Source organism: Harmonia axyridis, chromosome 1 (assembly GCF_914767665.1).
Source record: "Harmonia axyridis chromosome 1, icHarAxyr1.1, whole genome shotgun sequence".
NCBI classification, from domain to species: Eukaryota; Metazoa; Arthropoda; class Insecta; order Coleoptera; family Coccinellidae; genus Harmonia; species Harmonia axyridis.
Window position 1 is genome coordinate 7,508,656 of NC_059501.1, and position 26,035 is coordinate 7,534,690.

General features: G+C 34.2%; 1 protein-coding gene and 1 long non-coding RNA gene across 3 annotated transcripts in view; both read left to right on the forward strand.

Annotated features, from left to right (window-relative positions):
* The window catches only part of LOC123675366 (homeotic protein Sex combs reduced-like), a 63,421-nt gene extending 58,952 nt beyond the window's left edge, over window positions 1-4,469 (forward strand). The window contains exons 2-3 of one of the 2 annotated variants that reach the window (XM_045610720.1): window positions 649-861; window positions 2,386-4,469. In XM_045610720.1, coding sequence (XP_045466676.1) covers window positions 649-861; window positions 2,386-2,501 — 329 coding nt within the window. In that variant the 3' untranslated portion in view covers window positions 2,502-4,469. Of the gene's footprint in view, window positions 1-648; window positions 988-2,385 lie in introns of both variants that reach the window. The other variant, XM_045610725.1, reaches the window with a different exon arrangement.
* An 8,332-nt stretch (window positions 4,470-12,801) lies between these two features.
* Window positions 12,802-26,035, forward strand: part of LOC123675377 — a 33,979-nt gene continuing 20,745 nt past the window's right edge. The window contains exons 1-2 of the long non-coding RNA XR_006746775.1: window positions 12,802-12,915; window positions 24,962-25,178. This is a non-coding gene — a long non-coding RNA (uncharacterized LOC123675377). The remainder of the gene's footprint in view (window positions 12,916-24,961; window positions 25,179-26,035) is intronic.

Here is a 26,035-nt window from a genome sequence, read left to right on the forward strand (position 1 = left end):
AAAAAGTCATCGAAAATTGGACTACATCCGAGCCAGCTGTGGCGGTCATATGCCAGATATCATATTTAAAATGTAATGCCACAAGATTATCTTGCGGATAAATAAAATTCATGTCAATCGAATAATCCATCGTTGTTTTATTGCAATTTAAAGTTCTATAGCTCTAAAAAATACACCCTTTATAAGGTATAAGGTCCATTACTTATACTATGGTTGTACTACTCTTTGTGGCAATTTTGATGACTTCTTAAATGTGAAAATATATTTGCAGATGCTACTAAATATCATCATACTAGCAGTATGGCCAGTATGTTACTTTAATGAACATTCCAAAGAAATTTGGTTTCAGCAGGATGGATACCTTGTATTTTTATTAAAAAAATTCATTCAAATAATCTTTACAAAAGAGGCAAAACTCTATTACAGTGGAAATCTTTAAAAAGTCTCAATAAGTACAACGAAAGTTGGAACTATTGTAATATTCCTAACTAATTCTACTGATCATTCAATACTTCTGGCAATTTAGACCACCTAGAATGTCACATGGTGGTATTTTGATATTTTGCGATCATAGAGAAAATAAACCGTTGTAAAAAATTTGCAATCATTTTCAATGAATAGGGTCCTACTATTTTTTTTTAATTTCAGGTACTGTAAACGCCAACGGTGAAACGAAGAGACAACGGACTTCTTACACCCGCTATCAGACGTTAGAACTGGAGAAGGAATTCCATTTCAATCGTTATCTGACGAGAAGGCGTAGGATCGAGATAGCACACGCTCTGTGTCTGACAGAACGACAGATAAAAATATGGTTTCAGAACAGAAGAATGAAATGGAAGAAGGAACACAAGATGGCCAGTATGAATATCGTTCCATATCACATGTCCCCATACGGTCATCCTTATCAGTTTGATTTGCATCATAGTCAGTTTGCTCATCTCGCTACTTAGGATGTTCTGTTGTGATAGCGTTTTTCGTTATTAGGTATTTTGTTTTATTTTATTTTTTTACTATCATTGTTTTTTCTTTTCATTTAAGTGGACTCTCGTGTTGTGAATGGGAACTTCGCCCTTTATTTGTAACTTTCAGTAGTTTCTTTCTATCCAATATTACTATTTTAAAGAATGGTTCCTGTTTTTATTGTTTCTATTTTTCTTAGTTTTGTCATTATTGTTTCTATGTTTTTATTGAATAGTAGAGAAACTTCAATTCATTTTAGTCAGCATTTTCATTATAGCTTTCCATTCCTTTATACATATTTGTGCTTTCATCCATCTACAGGGTGTATCCAAATCCAAAGTAATTGTGAATATTTCAACTATATAATCTTGAGCCCAAAATATGAAAATTTAACCCAAATCCACTCAATTTTACGCATCTGGTGCTAAAAAGAAATGTCTATTTAGCATAGTTTAGTTGGTTTTCTAAAAAACAAAATAATACTTTTAGTGTAGTATACATATCTAGTTTATAAATTTTGAAATTGAACAGCCTGTGTCTTCGCCTTAAATCTTCATATGTTGAGCTTAAGACTAATGAAATATTTCCAATTACCTAGAAGAAATTCTGTCACCTGTACACATATCTAAAGTTTTCTCTCCTTCAATTATAACTCTCCAATTTTTCCGATTCTTCGCTGATTTTCACTTTTGAGCAAACTAGTCTATCTATTTTCTTACATTCAATTGTTTCAAATTTGTAATTGCAAATTCATAATTAGGAATCTTAGAGAATATCGTGAATATTTATGTATAATTAAGATAATGTATAAAGCTGATCCATATTTGAAGCTTTCGAAATAGCGAATAAATCCCATTTACAATATTAAGCATTCCATCATAAAGAGCTTTTTCCCACTTTTTAGTACGCATGCGCTTACTGTTCATAGGTTTAGATCTGAAAAAACAAATTCGGAACTTTACAGGGATATTAATGAAGTAAAGATGGTGAAAAAGCCCACTGAAAATATAATTATGTACATAAATGTAGTAAAATTAGTAGAGCACATTTGGTCAAAATAAATTGCATAAAGTAGACATGATGTTATTTTTTGTTAATTGAAAAAATTAAGGAGGAACTGATAAATTAGTCATAGGGATGTGTTTAAATTTTGTTTATATGTGAATTGTTTACGGCACTCCATACGAAAAAAAAGGCATGAGAGATTTTGATCACTAATTTAACGATAAATTCAAAAATGGGTAGCACTTATTCACTAACACCCTCTAAATTTACGTCACTATCCTCAAATGAATCACTCAAAACAACATCAAATGTTTGGTAGTCACTCAATAACCACCCCGTATATAAAATATTGATATAAAAACCACCCCATCCCCATAGTTTGAGCTGGAGTTTACTCAGTCACTATTGCTGTTACAGATTTCCACCTGGCTTCTCTCCAGGATGAAGGATATGCATTCCATCAAGCAATGGGGATGGGTGGCATGGGACCCATGCAGCGTGGCTTGTACGCGTGCGGCAGTCCCTACAGCTAGCCATGGGCCGCCTATAACGGAGACTGCGGCCCTTCGTAGGCCCCCACACGGATCCCTGGGTAGTCTCCGGTCTGTAGACGTCAACACGAAAACAGGGTTCTGATCGACACGACAAAATGGGAATATCACGAGTTGTCCGACAAAAAGAGAAATGTGGCAACGATGCTTCGATAGTATTGGTCATAGGTCATATGGTAAAAAGGGATATATAAAATATGGAAGTAATTTAATAATAATAGGTGTATTTATAACCAAAATAGAAAGGGCAGGTAGAAATTTAATTTGAAATTTAAGTACAGGAAACGTGATGTTATGATGGTGAGTAGCGATAGACAGGTTTTACAGTTTTTGAAGCTTATCGTTATCGCTAAATTCAACCTTAGATTGAAGGCCAGCATTGATGCTGTGATATCTGGCGTCCAAAAACCTAAGCTTGGTTACTTTCCTCGGATGACAGAACGTTCTTTTTTTGTTAACTCGGAGTCTAGATTTCTGGCAATTTGATATTCTTATTTATTTTCAACTCTTGGCTGAAAGAAATACAGTACCTAAAAACTAGATCCACATGTATTTTCTACACAAATATACAGGATGGGCATTAAACCCTTCAGTTGTTCTAGGTAATTTCAACAACTTTCCTCAAATCTCAAATAATACAGTGTAGACTGTAGGATGTACAATGCGCAAAACTTCATATAATTAAAGTTAACAGATTTTAGACAAGCTTTATATTCCAATACTCGCTTTGCTCACCAAAGGGGTTGATTTACTTAGGAAACAGTTTATACATTCTGTTTATGAGCAGAATTTATTCGAATTATTGAACTCTATTTTGTTTTTCATTTTGTTGTTTATCAATTAGTTTCTTCATGGCTGAAACCTGTTTGATATATTTGTAATATATCAAATATTCGAGTCAATTGAATTCAAGAAACAATTAATAAGTCTTGAATGATTTTAAATCCAATGAAAAGCAAAATATTGGAACAAAAATATGAATCCCTAATCCATGTATAACATTGAATACCCATATTTCTCTGATGCCATATGACCTATTATTGAAGAGACTCTTATGTATTTGAGTAATGAGAAAAAAATTATTTGAATGAGTTCCCCCTCCATCAAGTGTCTCAGATCCTTCGTTTTGACAGATGCAGATGCTCATCTCAAACAAGTGCCAATAGACATTTCGGTGATATTGGTTAAAACTAAAAACAATCAATGTGAAGGTTATTTTATAAGTGAAGAAGGACTTAGTTTTGATAAAGTGATCATCAAGTAATTTCCAATTATCCGCAATATTAACAATTTTCTAACCGTTTTTTTGTTTTGCTCACATGTTATCTTTTTTTCACCAAACCTTTTCCTGTCCGATCCTGTGCAATATTGTTAAAAATTGATTGTTCCTCGTTCATTAATGCAGACTTTTTGATATGGTCGAATTGATACTGTGAAAATTCTTAACTTCGCTCACTAAGAATTTAGTTGAAAAGTGTGATTAAATTAGAGTTTTAGGTATTGTTAGTGTATATATTAGATGAGAGACCCACACTCGACTACTGTAAATAAATTGCCACTTATAATTTAAGTTATTATAGGGATTATTGAGCAATGGCTGACTCACTGTTGTAAATATTATCAAATTTAACTATATAATGAAAAAAAAAAGATCAACAACTCGAATTTCATTGTAATCGGAATTTGTACTATTTGATGCGAGTTGTTTGTATCAAAATACACTTATTTTGTTCATTCTGAATTAGACTATGATGAGAAACACCGTACTGATAAGTGGAAATGTATATTATGTTATGTATATTTGAGCTCAATATTGTTTTCTTATTAATTTTATTTGTTGCTTTATTTATGTATTTGTTATTGTGTGTGTGGCAAGCGTACAAACTAGATTGTATAAAATCCTACTATTTACTGTTGTAATTGTCCAATATGAATAAACTATTAATTCTATATGGCTCACATTTTTTATTAAACCTTATAACTAACATAGAGCATATGTAGCTGAAAAACCAATATTCACACAAGATATATATTATGGTTAGGTTTCCATATCAGTTTATACCCTTTGTTTTTAGTATTCCTAAATATCTAAAATTTCCCAATTTTGAACCGAGGGTGGTCCCAAACGATTATGTTCGATTCACCGATGAAAATTGGATGGATCCCGAGTTGTACTCATTTAAAATTTTGTTTTCTCAATATTCGAAAAAGTAACCACTGGATCGAAATAAAATTTCACAATTATTTGTGAAAGACTAGAACGAATCCTGAGGCAAAAGTTGTTAAAAATCGTATCATTGGGAGAATGAATAAAAAATTCATGTCAAATTTGTATATCCCGCATATTTAAATTCAAGATGAATAACAACAGCTAAACCGAATAAAAAAAAGAAAATAATAAAAAAATAGCTGAAACCACTCGAGGAGTTCCTTGGAATGAGAAAGAACATTTTCCAAACCCTTTCCATTCGAATCAGAACGTGAAGAAGGGAGAACTCATTTTCGATAGAATCCATTCATTAAAATTTCGATTACTTTAGTCGAGTGCCACTGTCAGGAAATCTTTTGGACGTTATTAGAATGATTAATGGTCTGACTGAACGACATTTGCTTTAGAATCGAATCCAAAGTACTAGGGCAATACTAATTATTGTTAGTTTTCAAATCAATCATAATAAGGGTAGAAGACAACCGCTTACTGTGATTTCTGCTTTTGTTGTGGTTTTTGAAAAGAATTATATAATAAATGAACTGAATTTTTGCTTCTAATCTTCGATATCTGTGCTATTCAAGTTTTTTGACTGGGGTGGTTGCTTTCCTATTACTTCATTTCATCTTCCATTCAACATTATTCAAACATAGTATCGATCGATTGGTTGAAAATATAATATTTCCTATTTTCATCCCATAAATGACACAAAAGCATGTATAATTAATATATTTTTGTTTCTTCAGAAGAATTTAAAACTTATGAGTTCATGATTTTATTTATTTCTATTAACACAATCATAGTTCGAATATTTCCAGAATTGAATTATTGAATATTGAAGTATAAGTAAAAGAATAAGTAGGTATAATAATAATAATAATAATAATAATAATAAAATGGTTTATTCTGTAAGCTACAGGGTATAAACATTTAGTCACAGAGGCGTGAGCCTGTACGTGACCATATTTCTATAATTATAATACATTTCTATCAGGCTGTATGAAATTTTTATTTCCAGGTTTAAACTTCAATGATAAGCCAATAATAAATATTCAGATAATTGCACCTATTCAGATATCATTTTACGATATTTTATAATCGTTTTTCACAATGAAAAAATATTCCTTTAATTTTTTCATTTCACCTAACCGTCAAAATAATTTCTAGGTATCTGTTCACTTCTTCTTGAAATAGGTTTCTACCATATTATTGAATAAAACGAAAAAAAGATGTCATTACATTCGAAAAGATGGAAATAGGTATCTGTAACACACTGACTACCGTCGCCATCTAGTAATTATTAACTGTAACTTTTGTACCCTAAATAAACCTTTCTACTTGCAGTGTAATTTTGCTCGAAATGTCAGTTTTTCGTTGTTCCACATTATCTGATCTATTCTTATAATGAATCATCATAAAAAATATGAAACCAATATAAATAATTCCTATTTTTTAACATAGAATTTGATTCATCAAAATACCTATCCTAAGAAGGAAACTATTCACAAATGGAAGACTGAAAGAGAAAGAGTTCTTCGCTTGTTTCTTCATCTAGCGTATAGATGGCGAAACGTTTCATCCCAATAGGTTGGTAAAGTAGACATTTTGGATTGATTGTAATTTCGTTCAATTCATCACATCCTACTTCCTTCAATTAAGGATTCTAAAGTCTTAGCTCTTTATGCCTTGAATCAGTTCGTAAGGAAGGAAATAGAATCATATGAACAGAAAAAGCAATTCTGTCATGAAAATTTAGTATGTAAAAGTAGAACATGGTTCTCAATAGGTATTTCGCTTAGAGATTTGTTTTATTTTTTCCTGTGCTCCGTCTTCTACTTCCAATAAATACTTATATTATATTTTTTGCGGATGTTTTCTCCCGGTATCATGTTCTTCAAATATTTTCGAAGGAAATCCTTGCTGCACGGTTGGTTGGGAGCATGACCGATACCCCCTAAAAAAACTGTCTCAAAATCAAAACGAATTTTTGACTACCTCTTAGTTGTTGAAATTCCTTCCGGAGAAAATTTTCTGGATTCAACACTGATGAAACATTTCAAAACTGCGGATTTGACTTGACTTTAGATATAGAAGAACAATTTCAGAGATACAGGGTGTCTCTTGTAGTCCTACGTTTTTATGATGCTCAACCAGTTTATTCAATCTTTTTTAATCTTCCCTACAGAGTTGGTAAATAAGTACTAAAACTTAGAATTAATTTATTTATCACAGCTACCTTACTGGATCTTTATAATAATTTGGATTTTTCTGAGAATTACTATAGAGAGCTGTTTGAACTTTTTCTCTAACTCGATTAAAGATACCTACGACAAAACTACAACGAATCAAAAAGTGTAGTAGGTACTGAACCAAAGTTTCTTTTTAAATTTTTCTAAATTACTAGTAGTTCACGAAAAAAATAATTCTGGAGGACAGAAGCAGGCACCCTTCCAGAAAAAATTCACCCTGTAGATTGGCATTCAAAATTTGGATATCACATGATGAAAACTTTAAATTGGAATATCTATCTATGGCAATTCAAGTTGAATATATTGAGAAGGGAATGTGTTATTAGTGAACTTTAACACCTGCATCTCGAAAACAAAGCGTTTGCGGACTCATGTTATAGGCCTTTTTTTTCTTGAAATGATCCGAGAAATCTGTCATTTTCATTTGTACCTGCAATTTAGGAACACACTGTAGATATAGTCAATTCAAAACTGATGTCTTCACAAATAAATTGCAATTTGAATGAAACACAATAAATTTTACAACACAGCCCAGACAATTTTTCTACGCGAATTACTCAGTTCAATTCTTCGATAACTACATATTGAAATTTTCTGACGAGAATGATACAAAAAACCGGAAACAACGGGTAAGTGTATACCGATGACGAATGCAAAAATCACAGATGGCAAATAAGGGGCGATGCCCAGAAAGTGGATCGGTAAAAGAAAATAATAAAATAATAGTGCTCATTATGAAATCGATAATAAACTCATAAACCGTAAAAGGGTCCCAATGGACTAGTTTTCATTCTTTTGTTAAGGATTAATTCTAAAAATTCAAGTAAAATGAAACAAAAATGTGGAAGAATCATTGAAATATCTCTAGAAATGAAAAAGTTATGGGACTTTGAAGTTGCGCTTGGAAGAATAATTTCATAGTCTAGTGTGTGACGTCACGCCACTTACACGAGGCGACTGGTATTCGCAGAGTGCTTACGAATTCATTGGTGTACAATCACTTGTGCCGTTCGTGTCGTGTTTTGTTCGTTACACGATGGCTGAAATAAAAAAAAATCCTACAAATATTGTATTGTGCCAATGTGTGCAAGCAAGACAATTAAAAACCCCAATAAATTGTTTTTTCATGTACCAAATGACATGAATCAAAGGAAGAAGTGGTTCAAATTAATGAAGCGTGACTTAATTGGACCTAAAACTACTTCATATGTGTGTGAAGATCATTTTGATGTAAGTACCTATCAGTACTAGCTGTCTTTTTCTGATAATAAAAATACTAAGGTGTGTGTTGGTTTGAAATAAGTTATTGAGTAAAAATAACTTTGTCCTTTCACGAAGCCTTCTTCCATTATTATTATTATTATTATTATAAAAAGATATTGAGATGGTGACATAAAAACAAAACTCGATTTAAAACTACACTGTACAACTACAAACGGCGCGAGAGCTTTGGCGCGGCTAAGTATTTAAACGTAATTTATGGTGTAGCGATCACAGGCAAGTGTCGTGACGTCTCAGACGAATCAGAGACTAAAGACGTTCCGCGCTAAAATACGTAAATTTAAATAATCTATTTCTCAATCATTTATTGATGGATTTTCAAAAATTTTTCACTGATTTATCAGTTTTGCTCTATATTTTAATTCTATCGTGTCAAATATAGTATTATCAACATCACTAAACTAGTCCATTCTTACTGACGTGTCGATTTCAAAGGAAGTAAAATGATTATAATTGGTTCATTTTATGGTGAAATTTTCCGTCTTCGTCTTTGCGAGATTTCTGCAATTTTATAATTTGAAAATCTTGGAGAGGGGGGGGGCTGTTAATTACCCCCAGTACCCCCCTCCCCATTTCTACGCACTTGAATTGGCACATGAATGAACGAACGCTGTAAAGTTCGCGACTTTTAATTTTTTTTATTCACCCCCTTATTAAGAAAATTTCCAAACAATTACGAACATCCGCTTCCACTTTTATCCCCAGAATAAAAACGCGCAATCCACACATTCTACGATCTGCCCCAAGCCACGCGTTTCCCCGAATCGAAAATCCCCGAAAAAAAGTACCATCGGAGTCACAAAACCGTCGTCACACACCACCAGATCTACCTGAGCACGGCCTCGACCCATACCGCCCGACACACAAAAGCCCCACCGTACGGCCATTGTGAAAAAGGCGGCCATATTTCAGCCCGGCTGACAGCTAGCCGAGATCCGAATTGACAGCTGCATCGGGGACACGATGACGTAACCGACTTACCTCCGTTCTAGCGGAACCGGTCGACTCTCTCTGCCGCAATTGTTGTCAATAAGGGACATCACGGAAGAGGGATCGACTCAACGAAAGTGTTTGGGATTATATGGTGATAACCGGTCATTATCTTGTTAAGGTCAGAATGACGATTCTGACGGTGGCTATTCTGCTATTCAAAAGATGTCTAGGCTGGATTTATTTTTTTTTTCTGCTTGGGTTAGGTTACTTGAAGTAAAGGGTGTTTTTTTAGAGCTATAGAACTTTAAATTGCAATAAAACAACGATGGATTATTCGATTGACATGAATTTTATTTATCCGCAAGATAATCTTGTGGCATTACATTTTAAATATGATTTCTGGCGTAGGTATGACCGCCACGACTGGCTCGGATGTAGTCCAATCTGGACTTTTTCCAACATTTGTGGCCGTATATCGGCAATAACACGGCGAATGTTGTCTTCCAAATGGTCAAGGGTTTGTGGCTTATCCGCATAGGCCTATGACTTTACATAGCCCAACAGAAAGATCACAGGATATTGGAGGCCAATTCACAGATCCAAAACGTGAAATTAGGAGGTCACCAAACGTGTGTTTCAATAAATCGATTGTAGCACGAGCTGTGTGACATGTTGGAACCACAGCTCCTGGACATCATGGTTGTTCAATTCAGGAATGAAAAAGTTAGTAATCATGGCTCTATACCGATCACCATTGACTGTAACGTTCTGGCCATCATCGTTTTTGAAGAAGTACGGACCAATGATTCTACCAGCCCATAAAGCGCACCAAACAGTCAGTTTTTCTGGATGTAACGGTGTTTCGACATACACTTGAGGATTAGCTTCACTCCAAATGCGGCAGTTTTGTTTGTTGACGTAGCCATTCAACCAGAAGTGCACTTCATCGCTAAACAAAATAAAATGGACGTAGTGCGCGGTACGTATTCCGCACAGAAACATCATTTTCGAAATAAAATTGCACTATTTGCAAGCGTTGTTCAGGCGTAAGTCTATTCATGATGAATTGCCAAACCAAACTGAGAATAAATCACTTGACAGCTGTTAAATCGGTCGTCATCTTGAACAGTAATGCCAACTTAAAGTTATATACCTCGAAAAAAAAACACCCTTTATATAGCTACAACAAATATAATAAAAGGAAATTTCTTAACTTTAATGACTGTTGGCCGAGAAGGTATCGACTAACGAAAGTGTTAAGGATTATGGTGATAACCGGTCATCATCTCGTTAAGGTTATAGAATGACGATTGTGACGGTAGCTATTTAGAAGACGTCTATGCTGGTTTTATTTTTAATGCTATGGTTAGATAACTTGAAGCTACAACAAATATAATAAAATAACATTTTTGAACGTTAACGTCTCTTGGCCAAGAAAGTGACTCAACGAAAAGGTTAGGGATTATGGTGATAACGGTCATCATCTCGTTCTGACGGTATATTCTGACGGTAGCTATTTAGAAGACGTCTAGGATAGTTTTATATTTATTGCTTCGGTTAGGTTACTTGAAGTATATACCAACAACAAATATAATAGAAGAACATTTTTGAACTTTAACGTCTGTTGGTCAAGAAAGTATGGAATCAAAGAAAGTGTTTAGAATTATCGTGATTACCGGTCATCATCTCGTTAATGTCAGAATGACAATTCTGACGGTAGCTATTTAGAGGACGTCTAGGCTAGTTTTATTTTTATTGCTTTGGTTGGAATACTTGAAATATAATGCAACAACAAATATAATAAAAGCACGTCTATAATGTCGGATAGCCGTGAAAGTATCGACTAACGAAAGTGTTTGGGATTAAGGTAATAACCGGTCATCATCTCGTTAAGGTCAGAATGACGATTCTGATGGTAGCTATTTGGAACAAGTCTAGGTTGGTTTATTTTAATTGCTTTGCCTTTGTTGGGTTACTTGAAATATATATAGCAACAAAAAACACAATAAAAGCACATTTATCAACTCTAACGTCAGCATTACCAAATATTGAGGCTACCTGAAAAGTATACCCTGAATATTTATTCGACTCAACGAAAGTGTTTGGGATTACGGTGATAACCGGTGATCATCTCGTTAAGGTTAGAATGACGATTGTGACGTTCTACGGTAGCTACTCAGAAGACGTCTTGGTTGGTTTATTTTTATTGCTTTGGTTGATTTGAAATGACGATTCTGACGTTTCACGGTAGCTTTTTGGCATTTGGGAGATGTCTAGGTTCGTTTATTTTTATTGCCTTGGTTGGGCTACTCTTGGTTGAAATACACTCTCTTCTACACGTAGTCTTCACCAAGGATTAACGCCGTTTCGACAGTTTTTCCATCTTAGAAAAATAACGCGAAATCATGAGCTACTGATCTCTCGTTCATTCATGCGTCAGGTAGACCTTTGGAGGCCACTCATACCTAAATATAGTTCGATGGTCTTCAAGGGTGCAAATTCCTATATCCTAACTACACGTCTGTGTATTGGATATTTTATGATTCTGTTGAGGCTATCAGTACGAAATTCTGCAAAGGGGTTGAATATATAGATACATACATACATGCAAAAATAAAGTTTCTTTCGTAATATCTATGTAAGTGTGCAATTAAGGATCAACAAATAGCTCGTTACAATTATCGAGTAACAAATTACTATAACACTTATACTTTTTTTTGTGGTTGCTTCCCATTCTCAGAACTGAATACCTATAAGTTACACACAAATTCATATAAATTACTATAAAGAGATTTTTAAATCGGAGACAAGCGGAAATCGGGAGATTTTGTTTTTGCATCTTAAATTTTTCTCATTGGTACATATGTATAATATCAATATCATATTGTCTAATTCTTTTACTAAGTTTATAACTAAGATATAGAATATAATTGTAGACAAATGTTTTCATTCTCAGGAGATTAGCCATTGTTCTTGGCTAATACTCTTAGAATTCGAATTAATCTTATAAACGAATTCATAGGCAATGAGAAGTCAATCGAAAATCGTTATTTATTTAAAAAATCCGTCATTTATGATAATGTTGATTGCGACTTCAGAAAAAATTGTATGTTTAATTATTTACCTCTTAGTAAAAGTATCTCGTTTACTAGTAGATACACAGTGTACTATCTTCACGAAATTTATCATTGAATAAATCTATAAATTGTCAGAAAATATTATTGTTATATCGAAAAACCATTAATTATAAACATTTATTTGATTCGTTCGAAAATAATAAGCATATCTTTCTATGACCCCCAGCCCATGAACTATAGAAGGTACCTCACATACGAAAATCTAAAAACAAATTTCCCCTCCACATCAAAGACCACAATCCCAAATATCAACAATCAAGCATACAAAGCCACCTCCAACAAAAATCCCCGTAGTCAATCTCATTCAGAAAATACCCAAAATCCGAAATAGACATCCCAGTTGTGAAGCGGCAAGGTTTATAACCCAATATTAACTGTCTCCAATCATAATTTATGTTAATGGCCTCTAGGACCAGCCAACTGCTCCAGCCCAGCTTAGGGAAGCCTGCCAGGCCAGCGACAGTTGGTATTGAATCGTGCTGAAAACTGGAAGTGCTTGTGCTGCTCCTACACCGGCCGCCCCATCACGTTGGCAATACTGATCAAGTTTCACAAAACATTTGACACCCGTCGTCATACTTCCTCTGGTGAGTAATTGTTGATAATTGATTCTATGGTCATTTCCGCTAAGCTCCGCTTAAAAAAGTCCCCTTATTCGTGTGAGATATAAATATCCCATCGAGCAAAACACTAAACAAACCTATCGGCTTCAACATAATATGTTGATTTTAAGCCGTTAATACTGATTTGCATTCATATCTATGTACCTTATTTCTACGAAGCTTCGTTAGCAATGCTTATCTTTATTTCTGTGGTCGTATTCCTCCTACAGAAAGTCATTTTATCACCTCAGAAATTCAGAAATCGATTGGCGCCATTCTATAATAGACGCTGTGTTATGCCGGTTGTGAGCATGCTCAGGTCCATATTTTTCGATGATCAATACTGGCCGGCTTCAATCTTGATGTTTCTTTATGTTTTGAATTTCCAACATCGCATATTGGCAGCTATAAGTTTGTAATTTATAATAGAAATACAGTTAGTGCTGAACAAATATGTTTTTTATTTGGTGGTCATTTTTTTGCTGCTTTGTGGTATGGTGATGTGTTTTATAATTTTATCGTTGTTTTGATGTTTGTTCGTTTTCAATTTATAGTTGATAGTTTTATATATTTTTTTGCAGAATATATATTTCGTTTATTTCTACTACAATAGTTTCAATTTGAAGCCCTATGAAAACATGTTTTCAATGGTAGCAATATAGGTACTACGAATATTATTCCTAGTTGTCGAAACCTTATTCATTTTTGAGGATCGCAAAAAAATAAAAATCTGTGAAATGCAATGCAGATTAATTACTATCACAGTAATAGATCTATCGATTTTCGAAAACTGTTCTATTAGAAGCGTTCGGAAAGCTATTTTTAGTATCATCATACTGTTATCAGACGTTTTCAATCCCATGATTCTATTTTGTTGAGATTTTTTCTTGTGGAACCTTCATGAAAGAAAGGATGTGACTCTCAACTCATATAATTGTTCTTTTTATTGCTCGAAATATTTTGTTTTGTGGACCAATGCACCTTTTTCTCAATTCAAGGTTAAACTGCAAACATAAAGAAAGGCACTGCTTTGCACCAGCAGTTTTTGAGCGGTATTTCTTTCGTGTATTTGTTGCGCTGTTGGAGACGAAATTCTGCATTGTGTCATTATTTCACATTTATGAAGTGAATTTCAGCCTCCTACGAACTTGCTATTACGGAAATATTGGACAGTTTTTTCTTTATATTCCGCTCGAAGTTTATATGTTTTTGGTAATGCGATTCACATAAAATTTCGCGTGAAATTGCAAATTGTTATTGTACATCTGAAATTTCATGTACCTACATAGCTTCTAACTTGGTAATATATGTCGTCACGGAAATATTAGTTTTTTTTAGTTGAATTTTCTAGAGCTTGAAATTGCATACACACAAAATATCAACTAGGTCGGATATATTGTCGCTGAAACAATGAAAATTTTTATATCGATATCCTTCTTGAATTATCTTTGATTCTGATCGAAAGAACAATATAAAATTTCACGTGATGTTTGAAATTATTATTCTACACCTAAGTGCATAATTTCACTCGTTTGATTTCGTAGTTTTGAAATTTTCAGGAAATCAGAATTCCGAACGGCAATCGTGTTCGGGAACGACCGCTCGAAAAGAATTTTATTGAAAGTTCAGAAAAAATTTGATCCTAACTGTCGTTGAACTATTCGTTATTTTTAGGTAACTGACCACTAGACTATTATGTTAATATGCGAATGATAATTACATTCAAAAAAACACAAGATTAAATACATAAAGATGACTTCAAAAATTAATTTATAACTCATTCATTTAATTTTGAAATTTTTACATTTGTCAGTTTGAAATTTATGAGATTTATTATCGCGCTTATTATCATCACCTGAATAAACTTTGTGGAATACGATATACCATTTTTAATGCCTGTTCACAGTACCATATTTTATCAATTCATATCGTTTGCTTTGCGATTTTTACAATGAATAAAAGTATAGAATCACGAAGTCTTAAATGTTGTATTGCAAATGAAATTTGGTGTACGGTTACTGTATTGGTCGTATTTGTTGAAGGAAAAGTGGATTTTGTTTCATCATTACATTTGTGGTCGAAAACTAAGCAAAATATGTCAAACTTCCACCTCATTTCTTTATAAGGATCCAACAGATCTTTTTCTCCTTTCAGGTTTAAAACCCAAATTGCCATTGTTTCATTATTATATTTGTTTTCGAGAACTAAGTAAAACATGTCAATCGTCCACCCTATTTTCCTGATATGGATCCAACAGATCTTTTACTTCTTTCATATTGAGAAATGAGAATCCAAATGACCACATCGAGGTAACAGTTTTCAGTTGATACTAAACATGGAACACAATCCCTGACAAATACTGTTGTTGTTCCTTGAAACTGCGCTCAAAAATGGTTTTTTGATTTCATTATTTGTTGGAGTAAATGAAAATATTTCTGAATGGAAAAACTTCGAAAATGATACATTGAATTCAAATAAAGAATTCATGTTGCTAGCCACTTCCCACTTTTCTATTCAGCAGTTTGTCGCAGTTAGTTTCAAGGACCTAGTACGTACGATCTGTTGGTCTAAAACTCTCGATTTGAGCAGCGTGGGAAAACCTTTAGTTTCTTAGAAATTAAATCCCGAAAATATCGCATTAGTATGAAACATTTTCATCTGAAAGGATATTAAGAATAACTAACACAACAATAGAATGAAAAATAGAAAATAGTACTGAGTCTTTATGATCCATATTTGTTTTTTGTTGAGATCGAAACCAAAAAGAAAGTTTAGCGGTTTTCAATAATATCAATAATTTATGTGAACGAACACATATTAGCTCAACTACTTTCCCCTACTATATATTGAAGATGCAAACAAGTTTTCTCTCTACAATTAAAATCTCCGCCAACTTTGTCCACATTATAAGAACTACAAATTCCTCAATCTCCTCTCTGTAAGAAAAACCGCACAAACTCTCCTCGTTACCTGTTACCCATTTACGTTAATTAGACAACTCATTAAGCCCTAAATACGAGGGTCAATCGGGAAAAGATCGACCGTCTAGCTTTCGGCGTCGTGAATCTTTCAGCATTGGACGTAAACGCAGTAAACAACGTGTGCCGTCAAATTAATGGAGAACATTTTTCAATGCCAATTAGAATTCACAGACTGGTGGAAGATCGTGCCTTGATAACTTCGTTCCCATCCGATTTCGGTAGAATACGAAAGTATGCTTCGCCTTGAAAACGAGCTAGGGGACTCGTCAAAAGGGAAAAGGAATTAAACGCTTAAAACCTCTATAAAAGTTTCTTTCGTTATGAATTCGAAGTATTTTTGGTGTTTTCAATGTGATAATTGGGAATTGTAGAATACCGATTATACTTTACCATTTCAACGGGTACGATGCGCAGACCATATGGATGAGAATTTTTCGTTCTAAATTTATGGGATTTTGGACAAAACGATGGAAATAGGGATTCACGCGCTTGGCTGGATTTTCAAGCTACTTGTCTTGAGCTTGACTTGACTTCAAGACAAGCTTGATTTTTAGCAGTTTTATTGTGTAATGCCACATCAATATAAAAATGATGAAATGAGAAGGAACCTTGCAAAAAACACTTTTATTTATTGAACTTAGTGTAATAAAGAACCGAAAGTATCAACTTTTTTGAAATAAATAAAGAACAAAAATAAAGATCAATTAAAAAAATGAAGTTTCTCAATATTGAGAAACCTCCAGGCTTTGTTTGATTTCATTATTTTACATCCAGGATCTTAGACTCATGAGGCATCTTATAGATTTGTCGCCGAACCTAATGCGGGTTTTCGTAACTGTGAGAGCAGCTTTGGAAAATTGTCTTTCAACAGGAGTTGAAGATGCTGGCGTTGATAAAAAATCCTTGGCCATTTTGGCCAAGTTTGAAAAGATGATTCTGAAACTACCAAAATCTACCAATAGATTTCATAGAAATGTGAGAAAACTACTAATAAAGTCACACTGGCGAATGCTTCAGTCTCTCGGCGCTCGAGGAATCTCCTTATTCAGTCTAAGCGAGCACGAGATTGCAGAAATATATGCCGTGCGACGCGTGCATATTGAGCTCAAGAAATATCAAGTAGCTTGATATCAAGTCAAGCAATAAATATCTAAAATCAAGTTAATCTCAAGTATGTACTTTTTCACGAGCTTCATTTTCAAGTCAAGTACCTACATAGTTGGATAAATGTCAAGCTACTTGGCTTGATGAATCCTTATTTTTGAGCGACGCACAAGGTTTCTATTCTTCACATCACTTACTTGTTTCAACAGCTCAAATTTTGCTCAACGATGCTTAACGACGATCTAAAAGTGTTTTAGTTTTGAGAACTGTGACTGCAAAACTTTCAACATTTTTGTAGTGAATTGTGATTTCAAGGCCTTGTTGAAGCGTGAATCGTCTCATTCTTATTGATTTAATTGTCAAATGTCGAATTTGACAGTTTTCCAGATAGTAGGCTATTAAAAATGAAGACTCTTAATGGAAAACCCAATATTTGAAAATTATCAATTTTATGCTTTTGTTGGCATCAGGATTGCCAATTTGGACTCCCATTTAGCATGACTTATAACGGGTGTTTTTTTTCGAGGTATATAACTTCAAGTTGGCATTACTGTTCAAGATGGCGACCGATTTAACAGCTGTCAAGTGATTTATTCTCAGTTTGGTTTGGCAATTTATCATGAATAGACTCACGCTTGCAAATAGTGCAATTTTATTTCGAAAATAATGGTTTTGTGCGGAATACGTATCGCGCACTACGTCCATTTTATTTTGTTTAGCGATGAAGCGCACTTCTGGTTGAATGGCTACGTCAACAAACACAACTGCCGCATTTGGAGTGAAGCTAATCCTCAAGTGTATGTCGAAACATCGTTACATCCAGAAAAACTGACTGTTGCGCTTTATGGGCTGGAATCATTGGTCCGTACTTCTTCAATAACGATGATGGCCAGAACGTTACAGTCAATGGTGATCGGTATAGAGCCATGATTACTAACTTTTTCATTCCTGAATTGAACAACCATGATGTCCAGGAGCTGTGGTTCCAACAAGACGGCGCAACATGTCACGCAGCTCGTGCCACAATCGATTTATTGAAAGACACGTTTGGTGACCGCCTAATTTCACGTTTTGGATCAGTGAATTGGCCTCCAAGATCTTGTGATTTAACACCACTAGACTACTTTCTGTGGGTCTATGTGGATAAGCCACAAACCCTTGACCATTTGGAAGACAACATTCGCCGTGTTATTGCCGATATACGGCCACAAATGTTGGAAAAAGTCATCGAAAATTGGACGTCCAGATTGGACTACATCCTAGCCAGCCGTGCCGGTCATATACCAGAAATCATATTTAAAATGTAATGCCACAAGATTATCTTGCGGATAAATAAAATTCATGTCAATCGAATAATCCATCGTTGTTTTATTGCAATTTAAAGTTTTATAGCTCTAAAAAAACACCCTTTAGTAATAGTAGTAGGAATTATTTGTGTTAGGTAAATCAAAGCAAATTTGTTTTTTGGCTCAACTATGAATAAAATTTTTACTCTATTTTTTTTAAACACCCTGTATTTTGTGTGCGTATATTATATACATAGTTCTCCCAAATTATTAGGAAATAAATGATGTATCATCGAAATATTTCGCTAGCTCGGGCCAATCCAAACCATTTTGCCCCTCAGCATCACCCGGATCTGATCAGATTCATCTCCCAACAATTATTCTTGGAATTCATCCCTGGTGGAATCCGGCAAAGTTGCACAAGGAAAGATAAGCTGTGAACGCTGTGGGTGTCGCTAACAGATAAATCGAAACGTCGGTCGCCTGTACATCGAAATGCCCCGACTATGAGATCAGTTTTATTCTTGTTTTGTGGGAGTAGCAGATAGAAAATACGGTGTCTAGATCCTTGATGCAAATTGTAGCAGTATTAAATGCTGCTTTGGGGACGACAGAGACGGATTGAGCTGAATGATGACAGAGGTTACAACGTTTTTTTTGTCTTGTTTTCGGGCGTATTTCGAGAGTAGAATCGAGACGAGACTGCGTCGTATTTCGAGGCGAGGTGAGGGTTCTCGATTCTGGTACGAGCATTGGTCAGCAAATTTTGTAATCCACATGTACCTACATTTATACAGCAAGAAATAAAAATACGTAACAAATAACAGGTAACAACTATTAATTTAGATGATGGGCAAAATCCGTTCCAAATTTTGTTTTCCAGATAATTTCAAAAATACCTATTTTATCGAAATTAAATGTTTAATTTCTTTGTACAACGACAACTTCCAGCTTTCATATTGAACGCTTTACAAGAACCATAGAAAAAAAGAAGAAAAATTGCCTAACATTTCCGTGTTTAAAATCGATGGGGCGAGATTTTGAGTGTGTACATATACAAGCTGTCTCAAAAGAAAGTTTATATTTGTTTAGCTCACTGCGTGAACGCAGTAATTTGGAGGAGCGAGAGGGATGTCCATTGGTAGACTGACTCTTCAGATTTCGTCACTATGAAGCATTTCTCGGGAGCGGATCGATCGTTGTGCGTACGCGAATTTTACAAAAATGGTAATTCTGCAACTATAGCATGATGAATATTTTTTTGGGACACCTTGTAAAACGGGTATTTCGATAAGCCACCGTGTATCAGTTTTCGTCATCATTTAGGCCATTTATGTTGAGTAGGTCATTCAATCATGGAAATATACACGCCTCAACAATGTTTAGAAATTGTTAAATTGTTTTATCAAAATTAGTGCCCAATTGTGAAAACTGATCGATATTTAAAAAGAATTCATGGAGGACATTATTCTGTTATTTAAAAAACAGAATTGCAAAATTTGGACTGATGAAAATTCAAGCTACTGTTGAGACGCCATTAGAACCAGATAAAGTCACTGTGTGATATGCGGTCGCAATGATTGGTCTATATTTCTTTGAAGAAAATGGTCAATGGCGAACGATACAGATTAATGTAAAATTTTTTCCGTTGTTGAGACTAATCTGGAAGGCATTTGGTTTCAGCAAGACGATGTCACCTACCTTACAGCCACTTCAACAAACAATTTATTGAAAATAGAATTTTATGGTAAAATGGTCTCAAAAAATGGTCCAGTTATTTCTTCTCCCAAGTGAAAAAAAAATTAAGAAAGCGGACATAAAATTGCGAGCTTTTAAGCTCTCGTCGTTAATGCGTCCTTGAACATAACATCATTGGCGCATAAATCAACGCTTAAAAACTTTTTTTTAAGCCAGTGCTTTCTTAATTTTTTTTTTCGATAGTTTGCTTCAAATTTATATGAATTTGCTGGAGGAATCAACACAATATCTTGCATGAAATTTGAAATACTTATTTTATATCTACGTATTAACTCATTTTATATCTATATATAACTGAAATACCTCAATTTGGTGTTCGCGGAAATATTGATAAAATATTTTCCGATATTTTTCTTGAATTGTACTTGATTTTCACAGGATTTTAGGAAATTGGGTTATACAAAACTAAATCCAACTAATGCCAACGTTTCGCGGATATATTTATACTTCTTCAGGGCAAAGTTGAAACTTTGGAAATATATCCGCGAAACGTTGGCATTAGTTGGATTTAGTTTTTGTATAACCCACTTTCCTAAAATCCTGTGAAAATCAAGTACAATATGACCTCACAAGGAAATGAATCTTCAGACCATTTTTCTTGAATATTCTTCGGTTATGGTGATACAATCACCATGAAATTCTGTATGTATCTTGAAATTGTATTCAACATAAACCTAATCGTTTGAGTGCATTTTCATCTGAAACTCCGACAATTCCAGATATCGTGAAGAAATGAGTGCTTAAAAATTACTCTCATATTGAATACGTCACAAAAAGAAAATTTCAAAATCATCCTAAAAAACTATGAGTTTTACTAAATATTTATAGCCGTTAGAAATCCATAGGGACTTCACTGATTGGATTCACAAGAGAATTAATTCCCGTCTACTCCGTTGAAACAAAACCTACCTTATCGTCTCCGAAAAACGCCGACATTTACGACGTTGCCACCTCGTTCGTTCCCGACGTAGAAATCCGTATTCCCAACTTTCTCAGTCCATTCTTCTTACAACCTGCCAGTTTCGATTCCACGTCTAAACCCAGGAGAATCCGACAGAACATCCCGGCATCAAGAAAGATTTATTCTTCCAGGTGGGACACGGAATAACAGACACGGCATCTTCTTTGTCAAACGGTACGTAGCTGACCTTACCCAAGGAATACGGCAAGATTAATGACATGGCATTACTCTATACGGTGTTTATCCGTGGCCTGTTGTAGTAAACATTGGAATCGATAGAAAACCTTATTCATGTCCTAGGATATTCTGTTCTGGGTCGTACGTCCTTTTGGGTTGTCATTGTGACGTAACGTGTGATACAATGGATTAGTGCGTGAAAATTTGGATTTTTGCTGAGTAACGTTACGGTTGTTAGAGCCTCCTCTGATATTGAGGATGATTGGGATTTGTTGCGAATTTGAGATCAAGGTTTCTTGATTCAGATTATGTCGTTTCCTATGTCTATGGAGAGCTGTTAATTTAACTAAAAACACTTATAGTTTTACACAAGTAATTAAAATGAAGTTGGTAAATTACATGGTAAGCTACATAGCGTTTTCAAAATAGACTTTTCGAGGTGTATTTAGGTCTTTCTTAAATTTCATTCATTTAACAAAGTGTTAGTGTTACTTTCCAATATTCTCTGTAGCCAAACAAATCAATTTCATTCGAATTTTGACGACTGATATAGTCTTAAATATACACGGTGTTTCCAAATTAGACGTGAATTTTGGAGGACGAGTTAGTATGACGCAATTGCTGTCGTTTGAGCCATATTTAGTGACAATCAAAAGTCAACAGTTTAAGAGATATTTCAGTTCTTGTGATCTTCAAATGATTTCTCACCTAACTTCATTTCTCGTCAAAAACATTCGATAATAATTTTGGGTTATTTTCGTGGCCAGCGAGAAGTCCGGATCTAACACCGTTAGAATAAACGAAACTACGAGAAGATTGAAAGTGAATTTCAGGCGGAAAGTAACAACTAAAGAAATAAGAAAGAGGGCACGTGTTTGTAGAGGGTGTTTTTTTTAGAGCTATAGAACAACGATGGATTATTCGATTGACATAAATTTTTTTCGATGACTTTTTTCAACATTTGTGGCCGTATATCGGCAATTACACGGCGAATGTTGTCTTTCAAATGGTCAAGGGTTTGTGGCTTATCCGCATAGACCAATGACTTTACATAGCCTCAGAGAAAGTAGTCTAGCGGTGTTAAATCACAAGATCTTGGAGACCAATTCACAGGCCCAAAACTTGAAATTAGGCGGTCACCAAACGTGTCTTTCAATAAATCGATTGTGGCAAGAGCTGTGTGACATGTTGCTCCGTCTTGTTGGAACCACAGCTCCTGGACATCATGGTTGTTCAATTCAGGAATGAAAAAGTTAGTAATCATTGATCACCATTGACTGTAACGTTCTGGCCATAATCGTTTTTGAAGAAGTATGGACCAATGATTCCACCAGCCCATAAAGCGCACCAAACAGTCAGTTTTTCTGAATGTAACGGTGTTTCGACATACACTTGAGGATTAGCTTCACTCCAAATGCGGCAGTTTTGTTTGTTGACGTAGCCATTCAACCAAAAGTGCGCTTCATCGCTAATGGACGTAGTGCGCGATACGTATTCCGCGCAGAACCATTATTTTCGAAATGAAATTGCACTTTTTGCGAGCGTTGTTCAGGCGTGAGTCTATTCATGATGAATTGCCAAACCAAACTGAGAATAAATTACTTGACAGCTGTTGAATCGGTCGCCATCTTGAACAGTAATGCCAACTTAAAGTTATATACCTCGAAAAAAACACCCATTATAAGGAATGGTGGAGGTCATTTCCAACATTATTTATGAATGCATTCTCTATTGGAATTTTGAGTTTAATTGCAATAAAAAAATATTTGATTCATTACTTCCCTTTCTCTGCTTCTTTCCCATTTGAAATCTAAATCTGCCGAAACAAGACTAGTGCCTGCATTCAAACGAAAACTTCTTTAATAAAATAAAAAAGGAATTTGGCAAGTTTTTGAAACAACTATTTATACATAAATTGTGGAATTTGAAAGTTGCAGGCAGATTTATATTAGTATTTTACTATTCTTTGTTCATATACCAACTTATAAATTATGTTAATTCTTATTATACATCTAATATAGCATAGTTTTGCTTTTTTCATACATATCATATCCTTTATTGATAAAAGTATTACAAAATTTAGATCAAACTTGTTCAACTTTAGAAAAAATACACGAAGAATGTAGTAAGGTGAGAAATTTTTTTGAAAAAACACAAGAACTCAAATATATATCTCGGAAACTTTTGATTTTCGGTTATCAATAAATATGACTCAATCGACAGCAAATGAGTGATACTTACTCAATATACTACGCAAACTCATATAACTTTTAATACAAAAAAAAAAAAATTGTGGAACAAAAATACAAGACTAATAAATATTCGTAAATAATAGCAATAATAATATTTCTGTTCCCAATAAATTTCAAAAATTTGTCGAATAGCCTATTTCAACTTTTCATGCACGTCTGATTCAATTATTATTATTCCTACTAGAATATCCTTAAAACCATATGCGATAGAACTTGTAAGAAATGCTTCCATGAAATTTCGTTCTCGTTCAGGGTATTGTCCTTTAAATTCTTCTCGGGCAGCTGAATTTAACACCCAGTCATAAATTTCTTTATGGGATATCATCATAAATAGTTGACTTGAACCGTAAAATTGGACGACAGCCTATATATCTTTGGGAGTAAAGTATCTAAAGCCCCCGTATGGTTCATTCATAGGAACAATACATAGATACCTTGAAATAGAAGAAATAAAATGGATCGATGCGATAGCCAAGTATAACTTTATTGAAATTATTATTTTCTGCTATCTTTCTTTACTGATTCATTTTTCCGAATCCTAGATTCTTCTGGTCGTTGTTTCTGTGTCTAATTGTTCATTTTTTTCCGTTTTTTATTTCACTGTTGAATCCTCTGTTGATTTCTTTTTTCTTTTTGTTCATTTTTGTTACTCTATATTCTTTCGTTCATTATTTTGATTTGTGACTATTATTAGTTGTACTCATTTATTCCTCGGAAATAATTGAGGTAATAATTAAACATTTGTATTTGTCATTAACTATGAAAGTGAATAATTAATTCACAATATTCAATTCACTAAGACTTTGTGAAATTGTGATGTTATATCTCTTTTCAAAAAAAATATTCAATGTAAAATAATTATAATGGCAATATTGTGTATTATTTTCTGTTGTTTCTCATATTATTTGTGTTCAGTGTTAATTAAATTATGTAAAATACAGGCCTCATCAAGTTTGAAAACTGTTAAATTGTTTTACCAAACCAATTGCCCATTTGTGAATACTGAAAAAAATTTAAGAAGAATTCATGGGCGATATTATACAGTTAATCAACTCACTATGCATCATATTTTATACAAATTTGAAAGTGAATTTTCTTCACATGGTACAAGGGTTCTGAGCATTACTCGGTAATACTTTCAAATTTGTCTACATTACAACGAATAGTGAGTCCTTCAACTGAATAATGCCGTCCATGAATTCTTCCTAAATTTCTTCATGATTTTGATAAGAAAATTTAATTATTTCTGAAAGTTGTTGTAATCTTTCCATGATTGAATGGCCTAATCTAATGAACACAAATGACATAACAAATGTCAAAAAACAGTGTTGCCATTATAACAATTTCAAATTGTATAATCCATATTGGAAAACTCTTTATTTTTCTCTGGAACTAATAATCATTTTTCACGTGAAACGAAAATCCTTTTATACCGTGAATCAAGAACATTATAGACCGAACTCTTCGTCCGCAAAGATCCACACAGCTAGCTCACTTTCGTTTTTGTTTCAGGTCATTGGCAACATTGTAAATTCATTAGCGAAACAAGATGACCCGACTCAGCAAGGAAACTCCTTTTGGTATCTCTTCGAATGGTCAGACGGGCCAAACCAGTTTTTGAGTGATTTGTCTTGACCGTCCAAGAATGTAGGACCGCTGTTATACCGTGAACGGAGCATCGAAAATTGAGCAGCCTGGAGTTAAAAACGATACCTTTCTGTGAATTACCGTGAGTTATTATTATCATGCGTTAAAAAGAGATGTTTTTGGCTTATTATGTTCAATTATAAACCCTTGGGATCAATCGAAGGGAAATGCTTTATATCCCCATTAAAATTACTGCAGTTTATATTTTAATAACGTGCCGAATTCGTTATTGGTAAGTTAAAATGGTTTCTTCATCGGCCCATAATTAATTTGAAATGTATTTTGACATATTTGAATGGTTTCTGATGGTTTTCCAGTGTTCGTTCCCCGAACAGAGATCTCTATAATTTCTTCAAAATGTCTGTAATTGTCTGATAGAAATAAGCTCAAACTATAAGGTTCAAAACAGTGATGACAATTGCATCCTCAAATCTGTTCGTCCGCTTCAAGCTTCTTGTGAATATTCTTATTGATAGCGTCATCGAAAATTCAAAAAAGATGTCGAAAAAAATAGGAACCATTAGTCTGGAGATTTTGAGCGTTCATGCGCCAATTACAGGGAGGTTTAAATTCGATGTCCATTGATAAGATCCCCAGCAGTTGAAGAAAAATGAATGGTATATTTTCTAGCTTTTTTCGAGAAACTGAAACTTCATGTCGACATTTCCTTTTATTTTGAGATACCAAACCATCAAAGCCCCTCTAACTTTTCTGTGAGAAGATTCCGCTATGCTTTCGAAATAGGCTTTGTCCTCGGCAATCACTTCAAGCCAAATTTCTTTCTCTAACTTAACCTAACCAAAAAAAATGTTTTCTTGAAAATTCGACTTCATTCGTCAATATGGTCACCCTCAATAGTGATAATTGTACTCCAAAGCCCGTCTAAATTTTCTGTGAAAATAGGCTTTGGCCTCGGAAAATACTACTTCATTTGAGCCA